This window comes from Dromiciops gliroides, chromosome 3, assembly GCF_019393635.1.
Source record: "Dromiciops gliroides isolate mDroGli1 chromosome 3, mDroGli1.pri, whole genome shotgun sequence".
NCBI classification, from domain to species: Eukaryota; Metazoa; Chordata; class Mammalia; order Microbiotheria; family Microbiotheriidae; genus Dromiciops; species Dromiciops gliroides.
Genome location: NC_057863.1, coordinates 435,487,792 through 435,507,343, shown reverse-complemented (window position 1 = coordinate 435,507,343; position 19,552 = coordinate 435,487,792). Strand labels below are relative to the sequence as shown.

The 19,552-nt window shown below is 35.3% G+C and overlaps 1 protein-coding gene across 1 annotated transcript in view; it reads left to right on the top strand.

Annotated features, from left to right (window-relative positions):
* AGPS (alkylglycerone phosphate synthase) overlaps nt 1-19,552 on the top strand; it is a 152,995-nt gene that overhangs the window by 95,266 nt on the left and 38,177 nt on the right. The window contains 6 exon segments of the mRNA XM_043993254.1: nt 514-590; nt 4,742-4,871; nt 11,402-11,430; nt 11,432-11,473; nt 14,214-14,240; nt 14,243-14,277. Of these exon segments, the coding sequence (XP_043849189.1) occupies nt 514-590; nt 4,742-4,871; nt 11,402-11,430; nt 11,432-11,473; nt 14,214-14,240; nt 14,243-14,277 (340 nt within the window).

Here is a 19,552-nt window from a genome sequence, read left to right as displayed (position 1 = left end):
ATGCTATTCTGGCAATTTTAATTCTCTGCGTGTAATTAAAGAAGCAATTACTAGTTTTATGCCAAGAATTCTGCATGAGTGGCATAACCGTTAAGAAAAAAACAAAACTAAACTAAACTTGATATTGACTCCATGTTTGGCAGTTGATCTAAATGGTTTCTGAATAATTTAAAAAATATAAATGATACCAGTTACCATTGACTGATCTTAATGAAATAAAAATTAAGTTGCTTTTATTGTGTATATACCATGTCACTGGAAGATAACCCAACCTAGATTTAATAATAATTACATTTAGTTATTGATCTTTTTTGGTTTTGTTTTTGTTTAATCTAAAAAGGGGCTTTGAAAATTTAAGATTCTTCTTGTTTTCTTTTGATTAAGTAGTGTCAGTTCTATGGGGATTTTTTAAAATTTAAAATTCAAAAATACTAAAATTACAAATTTTTGCTGCTTGAAAATTACAAATTTTGCGATTGTTTTAAAGTATACAATTATTTTCCCCTACTTTAGGTCTTGCTCTTAAACCTCAGGTTTCCTCTATTTTTACATCATTTTTGGATGGATTGAAAAAATTTTACATCACAAAGGTATTTATTTGTACAAATTTTATAAAAGTGTTAATGCCATGTATTTTGGAAATTGTAAAAAGCCCATAGAACCACTTAGAGCACTTTCTGAAAATTGCATATGCTGTACAAGGTAAAATTTGATAATATTAAGAACAGTTCTGCTTTTTTGTTTTCAAGTGTTTTTTTTTCTTCAGAGCAAATACATTTACTTCCTTATAACATTTTATATTCTTTATTAATACGCTTATTGCTCATATTGAGGTTGGAGGTGTTGGAGGTCTCATTTTGCTCTTTGTGGGGCACTTTTCCAGGTTAGAAATAAATATGCTGTCAGAATTTGCTTTCTTTGTACAATATTATTTAGGTAGATGGAGCTTAAAATTTGTATTGCTCACCTGACTATAAATTTCTTCTTGCTGAAAAACAGAGTTAAGTTCAGATAGTATAAGAAGAGAATATGCATTCTTGGTTTGCCTTAGACTAAAACAATTTAAACTGGGTAAATAGCATTCCAATGCTGACAGCAAAACTCAGATACCTTTTGGTGATTATCTACATAATATTTTTTTGTCCTATAGGAGGAATAGCTATTGTAATTCCAACTTGATTTTGCTTTTTATCCAATATGATTTTGTCTAGGCCAGTGATAATCTTGCATTGTTGTGAATCATCAAAGTTCCATATCCCTTCATGATTACTGAAACTGAGCCAGAACATTTTTTTTAATAGGCCAGGCAACAGATTTGCATTCTTTCTGCTTAATTTAGATGAAGCTTCTTTATATTATAAATTATTTGCTTCTATTTCCTTGTATTGTCAAGATGACATTAGCTGAAATGTGTATTTTAATTTGGTTTCAGTTATTAACATTAAAGTTTATCAGTAGCATACAAAATAATTTAAATTTTCTATGGAACATGAGTATGGAAGAAATTTCCTTCTGTGCAATCCTTTCTTGAAGTTGTGGCTTACTTTGGGTTGCTATCAAGATCTGTCTTTCATTGATCTTTTGATTTTTCATGTAGCATTGCTACATACCATCTAGCTGATGTCTTATAAGAGAGGCTTCTTAGGTTCAGGAGGAATCCTGTCAAGCAGGAAATTGCCAGTGGTACTGCTTATTTTGTATGCTTTGGTTGAGTATTATTTGTGAAATAGAATAGTAATCAGGCTTGGTTCTGAAGAATAGTTGAAGAATCGTAGAAAGTTGGTGGATGGTGGAGGCAGAATGGAGTCACTTTGTCTGTTGCTTATGTTTAACTTTTTTTCTTTGTTAGAAGAGAGGGTTCAGTGGCAAGGATAGGGGTTATATTAGGACATAACTGCTCTAAAGACAAAAGACTGGTAATTTTTTATTGTTATATATTTTAGCTTTAGTCCTTAATGGAACTTTTCCATCTCCTTTTCATTTGCTAATTTACTGCATATCTTATATGAACTCACCATTAGGAAGTCCTGTATTGTTTATGATAAGATTTCTTTAGTTATAGCCATAGTATTTTGTTGTTACTACTAATTGTTGACATTTCTTTGTTGAGCTTTTGATATTACTAAAAATAGTCCAATTGAATATAACCCATACTTTGACCCTAAAAAAACCTTTTTCGTTGTTTTTAATTTCTTTGTGATATTAAGGTAGATTTTATTCCATGCAGAATATAGATTTTTGGTTACCAATATTGTCAGTTTTGAGGCTTCCAGGAAAGCAGGAAATTTTATTTTCATAAGACTAAAATCAAAAAAAGGATCTTATACTTACTGTTTAATACAACCTGAACTTGAAAAAGACTCTTTTCTGAGTTAATTTGTATGCATTTTGTACATTTATCCTAAAGGTTTTCTGGAAGGAATTACTAGTCACATAATATTTGGAATTTTAGTGTCAGCGTGTTTTAGTCATACACATACACTCCTAGACCCATTCAAAACTTTTGGTGAAAGATCCTTATTGTTATTTAATAGTTCTAAGACCCATGATATCTACAGGAGTACTTTTTCTAGGAATGTAGATCATACATTTGCTTCACCTTGTAGTAGAGTATAGTGAGTTGCTGTGGCTTAAACAATTTATTGCTGGCAGCAGCCATCCCTTTCTTGTGATAAGCTTCTACAGGTTTATCTAGATTAGTCCTTAATTAATATACATAATCCCTTACTTTCATCTATTCAAAGCCTTTCCAGTTTTGCTGGAATTGTAAGGGCTTATTACTGTGGCATAAGCCTTGGCCTTAAATGTCAAAGTAGGACTTTACTAGAGGAGCATTTTAATAAATTCCCAAAGTATAGCAACCTCATTGTTATAATTCTGTTAATAATTTTAGTTTTTAAGGATGTAGGAGCTGTATGGTAGATTCTTGCTTCACCTTTGATATTTTTCCATATGAATCAAAGTTTAGGAACCTTTTGAGTTTCCCAGGGCCTGAAGTTCATTTTTCTGTAGCTCCTTGGGGCTCCTGAGGTTCTGTCTTTGAGTTGTTGATGCTTGATTTTTTATATTAGCTGTTCTTACAACTGAGATAGAACTAAGATTTATTTTTATTCTTCAGAGTAATGCTACTACTTGCACGTATTTTTCAAAGTAATTAGTACTGCTACTGCTACTTTATGATACTTATAAGCTAGCTAGCTAACTAAAGCATTTATTAAGCACTATGTTTTAGGTACTGTGCTAAGTGCCAAGGTTACAAATAAAAGCTTGTCAGACTTTCCCTGCCCTCAAAAAGCTTTCATTCTAATGGAGGAAGACAATGCATAATTGGGAGGGAGAAACCAAGGTGGCAGGGATGTTCTGTGGAGACCTGGTACTGGGAAAGATCAAAGTCAAAGCTATCCTATCAAAGCCTGGGTAGGTTGAAGGGATGACGACAAGTTTCTAATGGGCAGGGAATTAAGGTATTTGGCTTGAGTGGACACTAGACTAGAGATGTTGCACTTTAAATAAGTTATTTCATTTGATCTTCTCAACAACCCTGGGAGGCAGGCAGGCCAGTTATTGTTATACCCATTTTATAGATGAGGAAATTGAGGCTCAGAGAAGTTTTTACCAGTCCAAGGTCAGACAATATATAGCAGCAGAACAGGATTTTAAACCATTGTCCTATGTTTCCAAACCCAGCAGTATTTACTTGAATGTTGTTCAGTTGTTCTCAGTCATGTTTCACTCTTTGTGACTCCATTTGGGGTTTTCTTGGCAAAGATACTGGAGTAGTTTAACATTTTCTTCTCCAGCTCTTTTTATAGATGAGGAGACAGGATTAAGTGACTTGCCCAGGGTCACACAGCTGGTAGGTGTGACCAGATTTGAACTTAGGGAGGTGAGTCTTCCTGACTCTAGGTTCAGCACTCTATCCACTGAGCTACCTAGCTGTCCATTTACTCGATTTTATAATATCTCCTCCTAGTCTTGTTTTGTCATTCAATCTTTTCCAGCTTTTTGTTCTGCTATGAATGTTTTTATTTATCTCTGCTTTGCTAGACTTAGTCTTTGGTTCTTTTTCTTTTAGTAGCCATATTACCAGAAGGATGAAATATGGAAACATTCATCTTTTTAGCAACATTTTTTTTTACTACATTCAATAATTCTTCACTGCTAGTTAATATATTTTATTTAGTTTTCTTTGGCAGTTGTGGAGGAACATGCATATTCTTGTCTTGCTTCACACTGCTTTACTAGACATGTCAGTGGATTGAAACTACAGTAAAGGAACTTAGAAAATAGTCTTTGTGCTTGAGAAGCAGAACAAGTTGCCGGTACAGGCATCTTCTACAAAGAATGTCCCAAAGGCAAAACAGAATGAAACAACAAGTTTTTTATAGGGATTCTGCCTCTCCATATGCATGTCTACATAGTGGCTGTAATTTATGAAACTTGTTTCTTCATTTATTCACTACATTCTGATTAATAAACACTAATGAAATAAATAATAGAACAAAAACCCAGGAATTTACTGAATAATCTTACATGGCTTTAGCTTGTTGTTTGTTTGGGGTTTTTTCCCCATACTGTTCAGCACATAACAGATTCTTTACAAAGGTCTTCATATGTAAAGTATACTATTAAAGCTAATAATAGTTGTATTGGGGGAGGACAGGAATGGAAGAGAACAATGTACCTTGGTTATTTCTTTTGTATGGTATGATTTGTTCTAATAAAAATATTTTCATTTCAGTTTAAAGGATTTGATCCCAACCAGCTAAGTGTAGCTACGTTACTCTTTGAGGGGGATCGAGAGAAGGTTCTTCAACATGAAAAGCAAGTGTATGATATAGCTGCCAAATTTGGGTATGACTTTTAAAAATGTTTATAATTCTTAGAGAAACATGTATCAATGCAAAACAGAAGTTAAAATTAAAATTATATCCATTTATTCTCTCTAAAATACATAAATTGGTTTATTTTGTTCTGTCTGTGTTACTGAATTTGTAGTTATACAGTAATGTATTTTGAATGATAGGATATTTAATTCTTGATTTTAGTTGCTTCACGAGCTTTTATCAGTTATACAGAAAGTTGCATTGTTCTGTTGTGTCCATTTATCTGACCAGACATAGCATTTTAAATATTTTTCTTTGTCTTTGAATTAGTGTTTGTGTTTACAAAATATGTGTATCTAAAAGTTGTACCATAGTGTGCCACATGGAAGGAGAGGTCCATATTGTTAGGTTAATATTTAGTGGACAGTATTGACAATAACATATGAATAAAATAAGCTATTAGTATGTTTTTAAAAGGAAATTGTGTTTAATCAAAGGCATTTGATAAATTATCTATAGCCCACCCCCTGTCACTGATTGTTTTATGTTGGTACAAAGGAACAGAAAACATTTCACTTCTGTAACAGGCTGAGTAATGATAGGGTGGTTTCTGTCTGTCTGGTTTGATGGATTACAAGACTGATCAATGAAAACCATAGTGAAAATGTCATTTGTCCCAGTAACATTTTTTTTTCTGTCCTACTTGAAAACATAAACCGACAATTTTCCAGGAACTATTGTTTACTGTTGAATATACATTGAAATTATTCATATTTGTAATCTATTTCCCAGTAAATTCTTCATGTATCTTTAAATTATATTACTAGAACTTAATCTTTAGCAATATACACTGTACTATTCAGTTCGAAATAATCTTTGTAAATATTTATTGTCCTCTGTATTTTACTTTACGTCACTGAAGGCACATTAGTATTTGCTATGGAAACAAAGGTCTTAGAATACCCGGTTTTATGTATTTTTCGTATATATATATATATATATATATATATATCATGAATAAACTTTTACTTTTTATTGCTAGGTTTAAAGGGATTGAGTGGTGATGAAAGTGTTATGTTCTTGAGGAAGTGATCTAATTAATCTTAACCAAGGCCAAGCTTTTGGAGTAATGTTTATTATTGTACAGGCCTTACTTATTGCAAACTAATTTTTTTTGTGTGGGGGAGGTACTATCTGAAACTAGCATGTATAATTTTTATCAGGGAAAAAAATAAAATTCAATAATCTCTAACTTTCCACACACCCTCACCCTCACCACCTTATTTTTGCTGCTCCATTTCCTCATCAGAAAAAGCCACTGGTGTGTTGGTTGAGTTTTACCTAAAAAGATAATTGCTACAGAAAGGAAAGTTTAGTGACTAAATGGTGGGACTGGGTTTCAGTTGTGCTTGCAATCTTTTGCTTAGATTTCATGTGACCACTGGCAAAGGCTTTAACCACTCTGTGTCCATTTCCTTGGGTTCATTATTTTGGTCTTTAGTCAGATAATTCATATGTAGTGACTGAAAAGCAAAGATGAAATTCTAGTTTTAGATAGCATATAACCAATTTAGCCTAAAATATTGAGACTTCAGAATCCTTACAAATTGAATTACCTTGTAAAACATGTTAGAATTTATGTAGCTGAAACCTTAAAATCCTGTACTATGAATCCTAGACTGTATTACTGTAGTATTGAAGTCAATGTATATAGAATTGAATAGTTTTGCCAGTGCTGGGGGGACCAGAGTACTATTGCTCTGCGGTTTGAGTGCTGTTCCAGTTAGTTACCACTTTATGGTAATGTTTCCTTATATTGTGACCTAAAATCATTGATCTTGTTTCTGCAATCTAGTATGGTGATACTGATTATAAATATTTCAAGGCACAGCCCTTTTTGTAGGGCATGGTTTATTTTTGTTTAAATATTATCATGGAGCTAGCTCACTGTGACTGATGCTTGTTTTTATGGGGTTGGGACATATCAAGGAATTTGGGATTATTAAAGTTTAAACTGGCCAGCTAAATTGAAGGACAAACACATCTTGAGAAGTAAGGAAGATAAGCCCATTAGGCGTGGCTGCTGCCTGATGGGGGATAGGGGCACAGTTAACTCCAGAAGTCCTGACCACTACCTCTCACTCAAGGTATCCCCACCCCTAAAGGGAACTTTCCATTGTCAGGTGGTCACCCCATCTATCATCTATAAAAGCTTTTGCCTTTCTCCTGTTCAAGGAGATAGGTATCTCAGAGAATGTCTCTGAACCATCTGCCCTTGATAATTTCCCCCATGACACTTGTCTGGCTTTGGGATGAAAATGTAAACAGTTAAGGTCTGACTTATTTGGCCCTTAGGAAAGGAAGGAATAGGGTCAGCTATAAGTAGAAGCTCTGTGCTCTCATGGTGTCTCTGTATTCCCTCACCCATAACAGAACAATCAAGTGGTAAGTGTTAAGGAAGTGATCCAACAAATTTCTGTAGGTGACCTGGGCTTCCAGATAATCAAATAGCAAATTATGGATACATAATCTCCTGTGGGATCTTTGACTAGCTGTGTTCTCTACCCTTCTCCAGTTCTAGAACTACAATCAAACCAATCCCCTCATTGCTATTTAAAAGTGTCAGTCAGCTTCTCCATAGCTCCACTCACGATCCCTTTGATCTCCCAAACTAAAACAGCACTCCTGGGCTACTCCTCTGAAGAGAATGTAAACTGCTTGAGGGTAGAAACTGTCTCTCTTTTGTATTTGTATTCCCAGTGCTTAGCATGATGTTTGGCACATAATAAAAAATTGCTGGAAAATGGTTTTTGATTCATCTTTTCATTCACTCAGATTTCCATTATGGAATGAAATGAAGTTTCACAGTTTCCTTCTTTTCTCATTCCTTTGGTCCCCAGAGAAGTACACAATGCTTTCTGAGTGTTTTTCCTAAGAGCTTTTTAACAAATATAAAGGCTGAAAAACAATAACCATTGGGAAATTACATTGTTATGGAAAAGCTACAAAAACCTTCTAGTAATAGTTGCTCTTGATAATTTTCAAAATGTGAATGGCAGTGTTAAAAAGAAAATTTTTTTGTTTGGGCTTTCCCCCGATTAATGAGACAAAACTCAGGACAAAAATAATTAAAAGGAGGTTATTAAAATATATCAAGGTGGCAGTATGTTGATGGACTGATCACTGGGGATCAGCAGGGGATTCAAGATGGAGCCAGCTTCTATCGGTAACTTTCATAATGAGATAAAGACAGTTTAGATAAGTCTGCGTCAGCAAAAGGGCATGGGCCATTGTACCCCAGCACCACCCCAGTTGCCCATAGAGAAAGGCTGGAGATAGGAGGAGCTGTTGGATAAATAGCAGGTAATACAAAGGCTGCAGACTGAGTGATGCCTTCATAACAGAGCTTCTCCCAGGACTGATTGACAGCTGGACTGGGAACGATACCATGGGTCATCGAGTCAGCACAACTTTCAAGAACCATAAGCCAGATTTTAACTTCTTGTCTTGCCCATTCTATAGTTTTGAGACACAGCACACCCAGCTATTCCTGTATCTTTCTTATTTTTTTGTCTTGGGTTGTCTTTTGTCTTCTCTTTTCTTCCTAGTAGGAGAATAAGAGATAATGGGTGCTAATTTTAGTCATTTAGTCCCACAAAGATTCAAATGAAATTACTTGAATTTAAGAGCTAATTCCATACTTCTTGCTTAAATTCAGTTTAATGAAGTTTTCTTAAATAATATACATGAGGTTCTGTGCTAGAAAGATAAAAAATAACAGTCCCTGCCATTGAAGACCTTACAACTTTTACACAAATCATCAGGTCATTTCCTGCCAAGTAAAGGGCTGAAAATAGAGGTCATTTCCTATCTGCAGCATCTCTGTGTTAAAAGGCTACAGGCTCACTTTTCTCTTGCTATTTATTTTATCAGAGGTTTTTACCTTTCACTTTAGGGAACCTATGGGCCAAATGATCTGCCTTCCTCTGACATCTTTCTCTTTTAGCAACCTTCTGCCTATGATCTTCTCTGATCCTTGCTGCCATTAGTAATAATTCTCCAGCCTCCACCCCAAGTTACCTTATATTTGTTTTGTATGTTTTCTTTCTTTACCTAAATATATGCATGCTATCTCTCCTGTTAGAATATAACCTCTTTGAGGACAAGGACATTTCACATTCATCTCTCTAACCCTGTACCTAACATAGTGCCTAATGCCTATTAGGCACTTATTAAATGGTTGTTGATTACTTTATGCCATAACTAGGGTGTTTTATCTTGTCATTTTGCCCCCAAGTTTTGGAAACTGAGTCAATATAGAGATCGGAGTGCTGGGGTTAGTTGGAAGCAGCACTGAAATAATTTCCATTGCTCATAACCTGGTGGAAGACCCATAAGAATGAAAAACTCTCCTTGCCTCTCCACTTCTTTCACCAATTGACTTCAAAAATAATTGATTTAGCTATGTAGAAATAGTAATTATTTTCATTTATGTGAGCCTTTTTGTTTTTGACTAATTGCCATGCAAACCAGTAATGAATCTGCATGTTACTCAAATTTAAAGTTTTAATTTCAGCACTAAAAGTTGTTCCCATGTGCTTGAGGGGAGACAGTTCACACACACAATCAATCATTTAATCAATGCAGGACAGACACTGAAGCTTAGGAGGATCAGGAAAGGTCTCATGTAAGAAGTAACTTTTGAACTGAGCTCAAAAGACGAAAATGAAGACAGAATGTATTCTAGGCAAGGAGTGGGAAGAGAGGGACAGAGACATGGAGATATAGGTGGAGTTTTGTATGTAAGAGATGGGAAGAAGCCAGTTTGACTGGCCTCAAGTTTACCAGAGAAAGAATAGTGTGTAATGAATCTGGAAAGATAAGTCAGAATGAGTTTTAAAAGACTTTAGGTGCAAGGTAGTTTGTATTGGGTCCTAGTGTTAATAAGGAGTCCCCAAAGCAGGGGAATGACATTTTTGTTCCTGTGCTTTGGGAGTATGACTTTGACAGTAGTATGGAGGAGGACTAGACATGAGGAAGAGGACTGATTAGAAAGCTGCCGTAACAGTCCAGGTCAGAGATGATGAGGGCTTAAACCAGGGAGGTTGGCCATGTAAGTGGGGAGATAGAAGCGGGTATAGGCAGTAGATGTTGTGAAGGTAAAATGGATAAAATTTGTCACATGGTTGGATAAACAGTGAGGGAGAGTGAGGCATCAGGAAGCAAAGCCGAGTGCTGGAAGGATCAACCTTCAACAAAAAAAAGAAAGTTTGTAATAAGAATAGGCTTGTGAGAAAAAAAATAATTGGGTTTAAGATAGGATGAATTTGAGATAGGAGTGCTGGTGATGTGGGGCTGGAGAACAAGAGACCCAGGCGAGACATTTTTCCACATGAGGGAGCTCAGGCCTAGAGAAAGACTTGCTCATGGCTGTTGCAGCTAGACAGTTATAGAGTTAAGACAGAGTAGCCCAGAACCCTTTCACAGCATTAGTTTTTTCTTCTCTGTGCATGTAAAAACTACACTAAATTGAGGAGGTTTTGCCTTTTATTTTTGGCATAGGGTCTACTTGCTTAGAGAAGAGCCAGAAAAAACATTTGTACAGTTAGTTGTAGGAAATGAATTATAACAAAATTTTTGAAGATATTCAATGGCCATCTTTATTCATAATGACATATTCAGAACCTTCCTTTGTTGTATTTATAATAGTAGCATCTCACCTGTATGTTGCCTTGCATTTGTCTGTATATTGTTTTGTAGGCTTTTGTGCAATTTAAAAAAAAAATAATATGGGGGGGGGCAGGGCAATGGGGGTTAAGTGACTTGCCCAGGGTCACACAGCTAGTAAATGTTTGAGGCTGGGTTTGAACTCAGGTCCTCCTGAATCCAAGGCTGATGCCTTATCTACTGCGCCACCTAGCTGCCCCTTTCATGCAATGTTTAATGTACATGTTTGCTTCCTCACAAAACGTATAAACTATTTAAATATAGGGGCCGTATTTTTGCTTCTTTTTTTTTTTTTACTGCTTAAAAGTAACTAGTGTTCTACAGATAGGTGGTTGATAAATACCTGATGAATGAATAAGTGTATGTGGTGTCCTTAGATGATTAGTATTTGTATATAGGTAGCTCGATTACCATGAAATAATTATGTAAGATAGAGATTATGTAAGTAGACTCTTTGTTCTTCATTAATTTTTTTTTCTTTGCTGACCTTTAAAATAAAAATCTATTTGTAAAAGTAGGGTTGGGGGAAAGAATTAGTAAGCTCAAGGGAGTCTATTGGCTTTAGTTTTATGAATTTGTTATTTATGGGAATGTAGAGGAGATTGAAATTAATTCCTTAAAGTAAGATCTAAAAGTTTACCAGTAAACTTCCATTAATCATGCTCTGTTCCTCTGACCTCACCGCTAGACTAGAAAGTTGTAGAGGAGGCACAGATTTGCATTAAGAAAGCAAATTTCCTTGCTATGAGTTCCTTATGTTAATGAAATAATAGAATCAGGCCATAAATATATAAATAAATTGTGTATAATTCATTTTTGAAATGCATATGAATAATTTACTCTTACAGTGGCCTTGGCAGCTGGAGAAGACAATGGACCAGAGAGGTTATTTGCTGACTTATGTCATTGCATATCTTCGGGTAAGTCACCTTTCATTGATCCATTCATTGCCTGTTCCAAAACCCACCTCTCCCTAATCCCCTGATCACTCATTGTAGTTTAGGCAGTAATGCAACTGAGAGTAGCCAAATATATCCTCTTTTCCCCAAGTTTCAATGAAAGTTATTCTTTATTTATTGTGCTTTTTGTTTTCCTCTGTTTTTCAGCTTCTCATTTTTTATGTTGGTTATCATTATACCAGACTCCAATTTTAAGCAGAAAGGTTCTGCGATCATTGTTTTAACTAATTATCTTATTGAACCTAGCCATAGTCCACAGGTGGTTTTTTTCTTTTGTTTGTTTTATTTTGACCTCATATCACAATTGTTTTCATAAGTTTGTATTTCCATTCTCACTTCAGATGTCAGCAACTAAAAATTAACTCTCTTAAAAGATCATCTAGTAATCAAGACTTTTGGGTCTCTCAAATAATAAAGTATTCTGTCCACCTCAAAATTAAACATTCCCTTCCTATATACTATTGATACATAATCAGAAGTCAATGTTATAAAAAATATAACTGATTTTTATTTAAAAAGTTAACTAACCTAATCCTTTAACATGCTTTAAATATATTAAATACTATCTTAAATTATCCATTAAAAATAGACATTGGCATATTTCAGGTTAAAAATTGAAATCATTATTTGTGACTGATTTAAAGCAGTCTTGGGAATGTTGATAAAAGCTTGTAAATGAAAATGATTAATGGAAGGTATAATTTTTAGTGAATATCTGAATGGATAATGAGGGTGTCTTCCTTTCTTAGTGATACACTATTAATGTATTAAACTTTGTTCTTAAGAATTAGTTATTTTACATGTTCTCATAGTATTTATGCAAACAAGAAATTGTTTGTCTCATGATGAGTGTAATATTTTGTCATAAAGCTACCCTGATTCATAGTACTGGGAGATTTATCATTATGAACTGAAGAGTGCAATTAGTGTTCTTTTTCAGATTGCTGCTTTAACAACAGTTCTCTAGTTGGATTTACCCTTTCACTGATTGCTGACCATAAGATTAATATTGCTTATGTGTGAATAAAAACACTTTACCTGTTCCATGGTTGTTTGTTTGTTTGTTTGTTTTTAAGATTGCATGCTTTTTTTCTTTTGGGTCTTGACCCTTCTAGGGTAGCTGCCGTGAATTATTTGCAATACTCTACTATCTAATGCTTTATATTGATTTCTATTGAACTTGTGGTCAAGATATTGTCCCTGATCCCTGTTTCTTTGTGTAGTATTCTCTTTCTAATCTGTTTTTCATTAGGAAGGTCTTTGCAGAAAAAAAGCTCTTTCTTCTTTTCTTAAATTGGTCTAAAAGCAACCCCCTTGATTATTTTTTGTCCTTTTTCCTGTTAGTAACAGGTATATGTTTTTCGGTGTGATGCCTTAGACTTTTTTTTTAATGTTGGGGAAGTAGTGTTGATTTTTTGTTGTTTGTGACTTAAAACTAGGAAATATAACCCTTTTCTTCAAGTAGTTTTTATTTCTCACCTGCCATTTCCTTTAATTTCATAAGTGTTTTTCTAAGAATGATAGACTTCATATACATGAGACACTATTAAAAGTTATTAGACCTAAAGGTTGATCTTTTTGCTATAGAACTTTTTGTCATAAAATTGTGCTTTTAATTATTTCTAATTTTCTACATCCTTTGTTATGGATTTCTGTTTCTTCTATGCCTCATTAACCCTGTTAACCTGGAAACTCTGCTGTAACTTGTTTGTATGAATGCTTGGCTCTGGATAAATATTTTATCTGCTTTCATGTCTTTGGATTTGTTTTTGTTTTTAACTCAGCCAGATTTTTTTTTATTTAGTTCTGGGGCTTTAATGAACTTTTAACAGTTTTTATTTTGAAAATATTCTTATATTTAACTTAAAGACTTTTAAAAATTAATTTATAAACTTCTAAATTTTTGCTGTTTTCAGAATTCTTTAATATTTTCCTCTCACTTTTCACATTTCTATTTCAAAAGCTTTTTGAGGGAAATACTATTTTGACTATTTGAGTAAAGAAAAACTATTTTTTTAACTGCATGAGGAAACTCAACTGTTTTAGTGCTTTTTAATAATCACTTGCCCTAAGAACTAAACAACAGCTTAGCAGTCACTTTGAAGCATGTAATATTTATTAAAGACATCGATATGAATGGCTGACGGAAGGGAGAAACCCAGTATTTTTCTCACACTTTGTACATAGAAATTGATTAATCTGTGGAAGGTGTATAATGGTTTGCATCAGAAAAATGAGGTCAATTTCATAAGTACAGTTAAATCACAACCTCTGTCTCCAGTGACTTTCCTTTTTCTGTCTTCTCTCCATGTTTTAAACTTTGTGTGATCTTTTAAATTTTGGCTTGCTTGACTAAAAGGGTTTTAAGCAATTTAACATTTCAATAAGTGATGGTTTCAAAAGTGCTAGAACCTTTACAGCAATAAAATAGGTACAGCTGAGACATGTTAACAGTAGTCTAAGCTTCAAATGACCTCATCCTTCTATCTGGTGTGTGCCATGTTAAAAAGGTACCAGCGAGTGTTCTGGTAGTGTGGACACTCACCTGCAGGACTGCTCAATGGGTTTCCAGAGATCACTCAATTTGTGTGTTTTGCAGTGCTATGATAGCATAGATAGTAACAAGTAGCCTACAATTAGAACTAGGCCTATAGCATAAATTACAGTTGATTAATTTTTTTTTTAATGTGTGTGTTAACAGGACCTGGGCTTGGAATACTATGTAATTAGGAGAATCCTTTGAGGACTTCTGCTCCTTGGGATAGGTAAAATATAAAATGCCTTAAAAGTAAATCATGCATTTGAATGCATTTGTAAAGGGCTTGTCAGAATTTGTTGAGGATAATATGATGTTACTTTGCATAAGTCTTCAGGATATTAGTTTCCTAATTAAGAAAATTAGATTAAAACAATTTTTCTACAGTTGTAGGTATAGATCGAAGAGGTATGAAGAATCCAAGAAGTGAGAAATTCTTAATTCTTTCATAGACATCAAGATTTTGAGGTTAATGGTTAATCAGAACTTAAAATATACCTTCAGATATAATCTGTGTGAGCATATATATATATATAATATATATACACATATATTTGTTTCTTAGCAATTTTTGAAAGCAATATTAGCTTGAAAATAAGATCTTTCAAAAAATTTTATAAAGTTAAATAATTTAGGGTTCCTAGAAGATAGTTTGTGAGGCAACTAGTGGCTCAGCGGATAGAACTCTGGGCCAGGAATCAGGAAAGCCTGAGACACTTAGTCGCTGCTGTGGACCCTGGGCAAGTCACTTAATTCTGTTTGCCTTAGTCTACTGGAGAAGGAAATATAAACCCACTCCAATATCTTTGCCAAGAAAACCCCATGGACAGCATTGGCGTGCTGTGGTCATGGGATCACAAGAGTTGAACATGACTGAGCACCAGAAGGTTTAATGACTTTATATGCTACTATGCTTAAGGGTGAGTGGCCTTAGTTATTCAGTAGCTACAAATAGTTATCAAATTCTGGAGCTTTAGTCTAAAAATTCATCATATGCTCTTTGGGTAAGTTACTTTAGCTTTCTAGGCCTCAGTTTTTAAAATTTATATATAAATTGTTCTTCCCTATATTAGGTTTACTAATTTTTCCTATCCCTTCTAGTTCTAGATATTTTCTATCCTTCTAGCTCTAATTCTAGAGTAAATGGTATCTCAAGATTTTTAGTAATCTGGCTTTATCACACACACACACACACACACACACACACACACACACGTAAATAAAAAGAAGGGAAGTTTTGTGAAATAAGGATGGAAAGGTAAGTTGCAGATTTTTGTAGTTTAATGGCCAAAACATTTAAGAATATATATATTAAGAATATGTGGGGGTCAGCTAGGTGGCGCAGTGGCTAAAGCACTGGCCCTAGATTCAGAAGGACCTGAGTTCAAATGTGGCCTCAGACACTTGACACTTACTAGCTTTGTGACCCTGGGCAAGTCCTTAAACACTCATTGCCCCACAAACAAACAAATAAAGAATATGTTAAGAATATGTTGAAAACAACCTTTGTTTTGATAGTATAACCAATAGAATTTTTTTAACTTATTATTTCCAGTTGGGCATTATTTTTGGAAGTTATTTAGCTTCTCTATATCTTTGGTTTCCTTGTCTATACAATGTTATTATGAGGACAAAACAAAACATCAAATTCTTTTTGGTTTCTTGGTGCTACAGATATACAGTATTATCTTTAAAATGTGAGTTAAGGATTGGGAGAAGCATTGTATTGCAGTGAAGAGTGCTTGCTCAGCTTGGCATTAGCGAGAATCAACCTTTGAACCTCAGTCAGCCCTGCCCTTTTACTGCTTAGATGACTTGGGGCAAGTCACATCACTTCTCTAGGCTTCATGATTCTCTCAGTAAAATTAGGGCATTGGATTAGATGGCCTCATCTGGTCTAGTCCCAAATCTGTGAACATAGGATCCTACAATTTTGTTCACTCAAAATAAAAACCCAGCATTATACTTAAAACAGCTTTAATAGAAACTTTGATATGATTATAAAAAATGAGTAAACATACTTCTTTATCACTAATAAAAATTGAAGATTTCACCAAAGATGAGAAAGAATTCATCCTTGACAAGCAGTTGGGATAGATGGTATTCTTGTACATTAGATATTTTTGGCTCCTTTTTAGTGGCTTTAATTTTTAAAACTTGAGAAAAGAATCTTGAAATAGAATCAAGTCATTGGATTATTTATGGATTTGTGACTATTTCCAGTCTGATCAGAGAATCATAGAATCTCAAGAGTTGGAAGAAACTTACCTGTCCACGAATCTCTTTTCCAACATAGAAGAGAAATGGCTATCTAGTCTTTTCTTGAGAATCTTCAGTGAAGTGAAACAGCCCATTCCACTTTTGGATAGCTCTACTATTTAGGAGGCTCTTTCCTTATTTATACCTAGCCTAAACCTGCCTCTTTACACTCATATCTTCTGTTTTTGTCTTCTGGAGCCCACTTCCATGTTATAATCCTTTCAAAATACTATTGAAGTAGAACCCCCTAGCACCTTTTATGTAAAGCACAGTTTTACGTCCCCCACGTACACTTTCTTTTAATCCTCATAACAGCTCTGTGAGATAGTACTACAAGAAGTAATACTATAGGAAACCTTATCAAGGCTCTGTTGTGTTAAAAAGTACAGTGGTAAGGAGCTTCTGGCTTTGTAGGACAGTGGAAACTGTCTTCTATATGTAGCTGGAGGACCTTGCCTATGACCCTGGCAAACCCCTCCATTCACTTATGGCCTTTTGTTCCCAATCCCATAAAATGAGGAAGATAAACTAAAATATCAGAGTTTTTTTCAAGGCTTAATCTATGTTCTCCTTTTAGCTGAGAGACACTACCTTAGGTTTCTCCCACCCCCTTCTTTATTCAGAGACCTGTCTCTACCCTGTTTTATTTCAGTGTGGCAACCATAGCTAGGGAGGGGAGATTTTCTTCTTCCCCTTTGTTACTACTCTGGGTTTCGCCCCACACATGATGACATATTCTTCTCTTCAGGACCATTGCTCTGGTTTTTCACTTGAGGCAGTGGAATGGAAAAGAACACTACTGGTCTTGAACCTAGGTTTAATTCTTTACTTTTCCATATATTGACTTTGTGACCTCATTAAGTCAATTAACATTTGACAAGCACCTATGGTGACCAGGAACCATACCAAGCCCTGGGGATACAAAAAAGGCAAAAGACCGTCCCTGCCCTTGAAAAGCTCATAATCATATGGGGGAGATGACACACTCGAAAGAAGTTGAAAAGAAGTGGCAGGGGGGAGCATTATTAGCCAGGGGTATGATGAAGTCTAGAGGAGTGCAGACGGTGAGACATGAAGAGATGGTTGGCCCAGGCACCCTCCTTAAATGGAGGATCTAGGAAGAGCTTGCCTGCCACAGATGGAGGCCCACATAGGTGCTTGTGTCATGGGGAATGTGATCTTGCAGGGGGATGAGTTTCCTGGGTAGTACAATGAATCCCAGAAGAGCGTAGCCAGAGGGTGGATTAGGAATTGGCTGCCTCAATTTCACCATCTATAAAACAAGGATAAGACTGCCTATTCCTACTTAATGCATAGATTTGATGTGAGGAAAGCACTGTGTAAACTTGTATCAACATGAGAAATTGCTATCATCATCATCATTATTAACTCACTGTGGTTGATCCCTGTTGCTGAGTACTGCCCCTCATCCTTTCTCCTTTTTCTCTCCATTTGGAACTTCAAGGCTCCTGTTGTTGTTGAGTCATTTCCAGTTGTGTCCAACTCTTGGTGACCCTGTTTTGGGTTTTCTTGGCAAAGATATTGGAGTGGTTTGCCATTTCCTTCTCCAGCTCATTTTACATATGAGGAACTAAGGCAAATAGAGTCTAAGTGACTTACCCAGGGTCACATGGCTAGTAAGTGTGTGAGGCCAGATTTGAACCCAGGAAGATGAGTCTTCCTGACCCCAGGCCTGGTCTTTATCCACTGTGCAACCTAGCTGCCCCCTGAGATCTATAGTCCAATCTATTTGTTTTATAGGTGAGTAACCTTTGAGAAATGAATTTTCTTACTAATGAGTGCCCATTGGAAACCCAGTTCTTCTCCTGATTCCCAGGTCAGTATTTTGTCCTGCATATGCATGCTTGAAGTGAGAGGCAACATGGTATATTTCAAATTAGAAAACCTTTTAATGATCCTGCTAGTTGCATGATTTGGGGCAAATATTTAATTTGTCCTGGCCTTAGCTCCCTATCTGTAAAATGAAAGATTTGAACTAGATGAATTCATAGTCTAAATGTTCTTTTAAAAATTCAGTTTAGAATCTTTATAAAATTATTGTGGCTCTTAAACTAAGTACTTGACTTGTTAGGGTATTTTCAATCCAGGATCTGAATCATTGTTAAAGGAGAGTGGAAGGTGGGGAGAAGTGAGTGATAGGAAAGCAGGATTTTACTTGCAGGTAAAACCAAAGCATGTAGTTTTCTTATGTATTATGTATTATGACTATGAATAATAGTACATCGATGTCTTTTGAAGTAATTAATATAGACCTCATTTTTTTTAAACAAAGTTTTTTCCAGATTGTTCTGACCTTAGAATGGGAGATTGGATTAAAACCTAAACCACCATAATGCAACTTCTACCACAAGGCTTTAAGATTTGGGGGGTGGGGGGAGCAGGGCAATGAGGGTTAAGTGACTTGCCAGGGTTACACAGCTAGTAAGCGTCAAGAGTCTGAGGCTGGATTTGAACTCAGGTCCTCCTGAATTCAGCGCCTGTGCTTATCCACTGCGCCACCTAGGTGCCCTAATAGTAGATTTTTCAATGAAATTTCATGAGAGGAAAACTTTTCATTTTAATTAGTACTCAAAATGCAGATTTAAACAATGTTCTTGCAGGTTTCTCATGTTAGGAAAGCTAGCATAGGAATGAATATGTATGTTGCACATTACAGAATTATAGTGAATACTTTGTGTTTGTAATTGTCCAGAGAATAAGGTCTTTTCCTTAGTCAGTAAGCATTTATTAAAGTACCAATTAAGTGCCAGGCACTGTGCTCAGCACTGGAGATGACAGAAAGGCAAAAGACAATCCCTGCTCTCAGAGAGGTTACAGTCTAATGGGGAAACATGCAAACAACTATGTATATTCTGTATACAGGATAAATGGGAAATATTCAACAGAAAGAAGACAATGAATTAAGAGAGATTAGTGAAGAGTTTTTTGTAAAATGTGGAATTTTAGCTGGGACTTGAAGAAAGTCAGGGGGTGGAGATGAGGAAGAAGAGCATCTAGGCATAGGGGATAGTCAGAGAAAATACCCAAAGATGAGAGATAGAACACCTTGTTTGAGGGACAGCAAAGAGGCCAATGTCTCTGGAATGAAGAATAAATGCAGAGAATGGAAGGTGTAAGAAGACTTTTGGCTCATCAGATACTCTGGTTAACGGTTAATAGATAATTGCCACATATGCTTCTCCACCTTTTGTTCAGTAGCACTTGTGTAGGAAAGAATGCAGTGA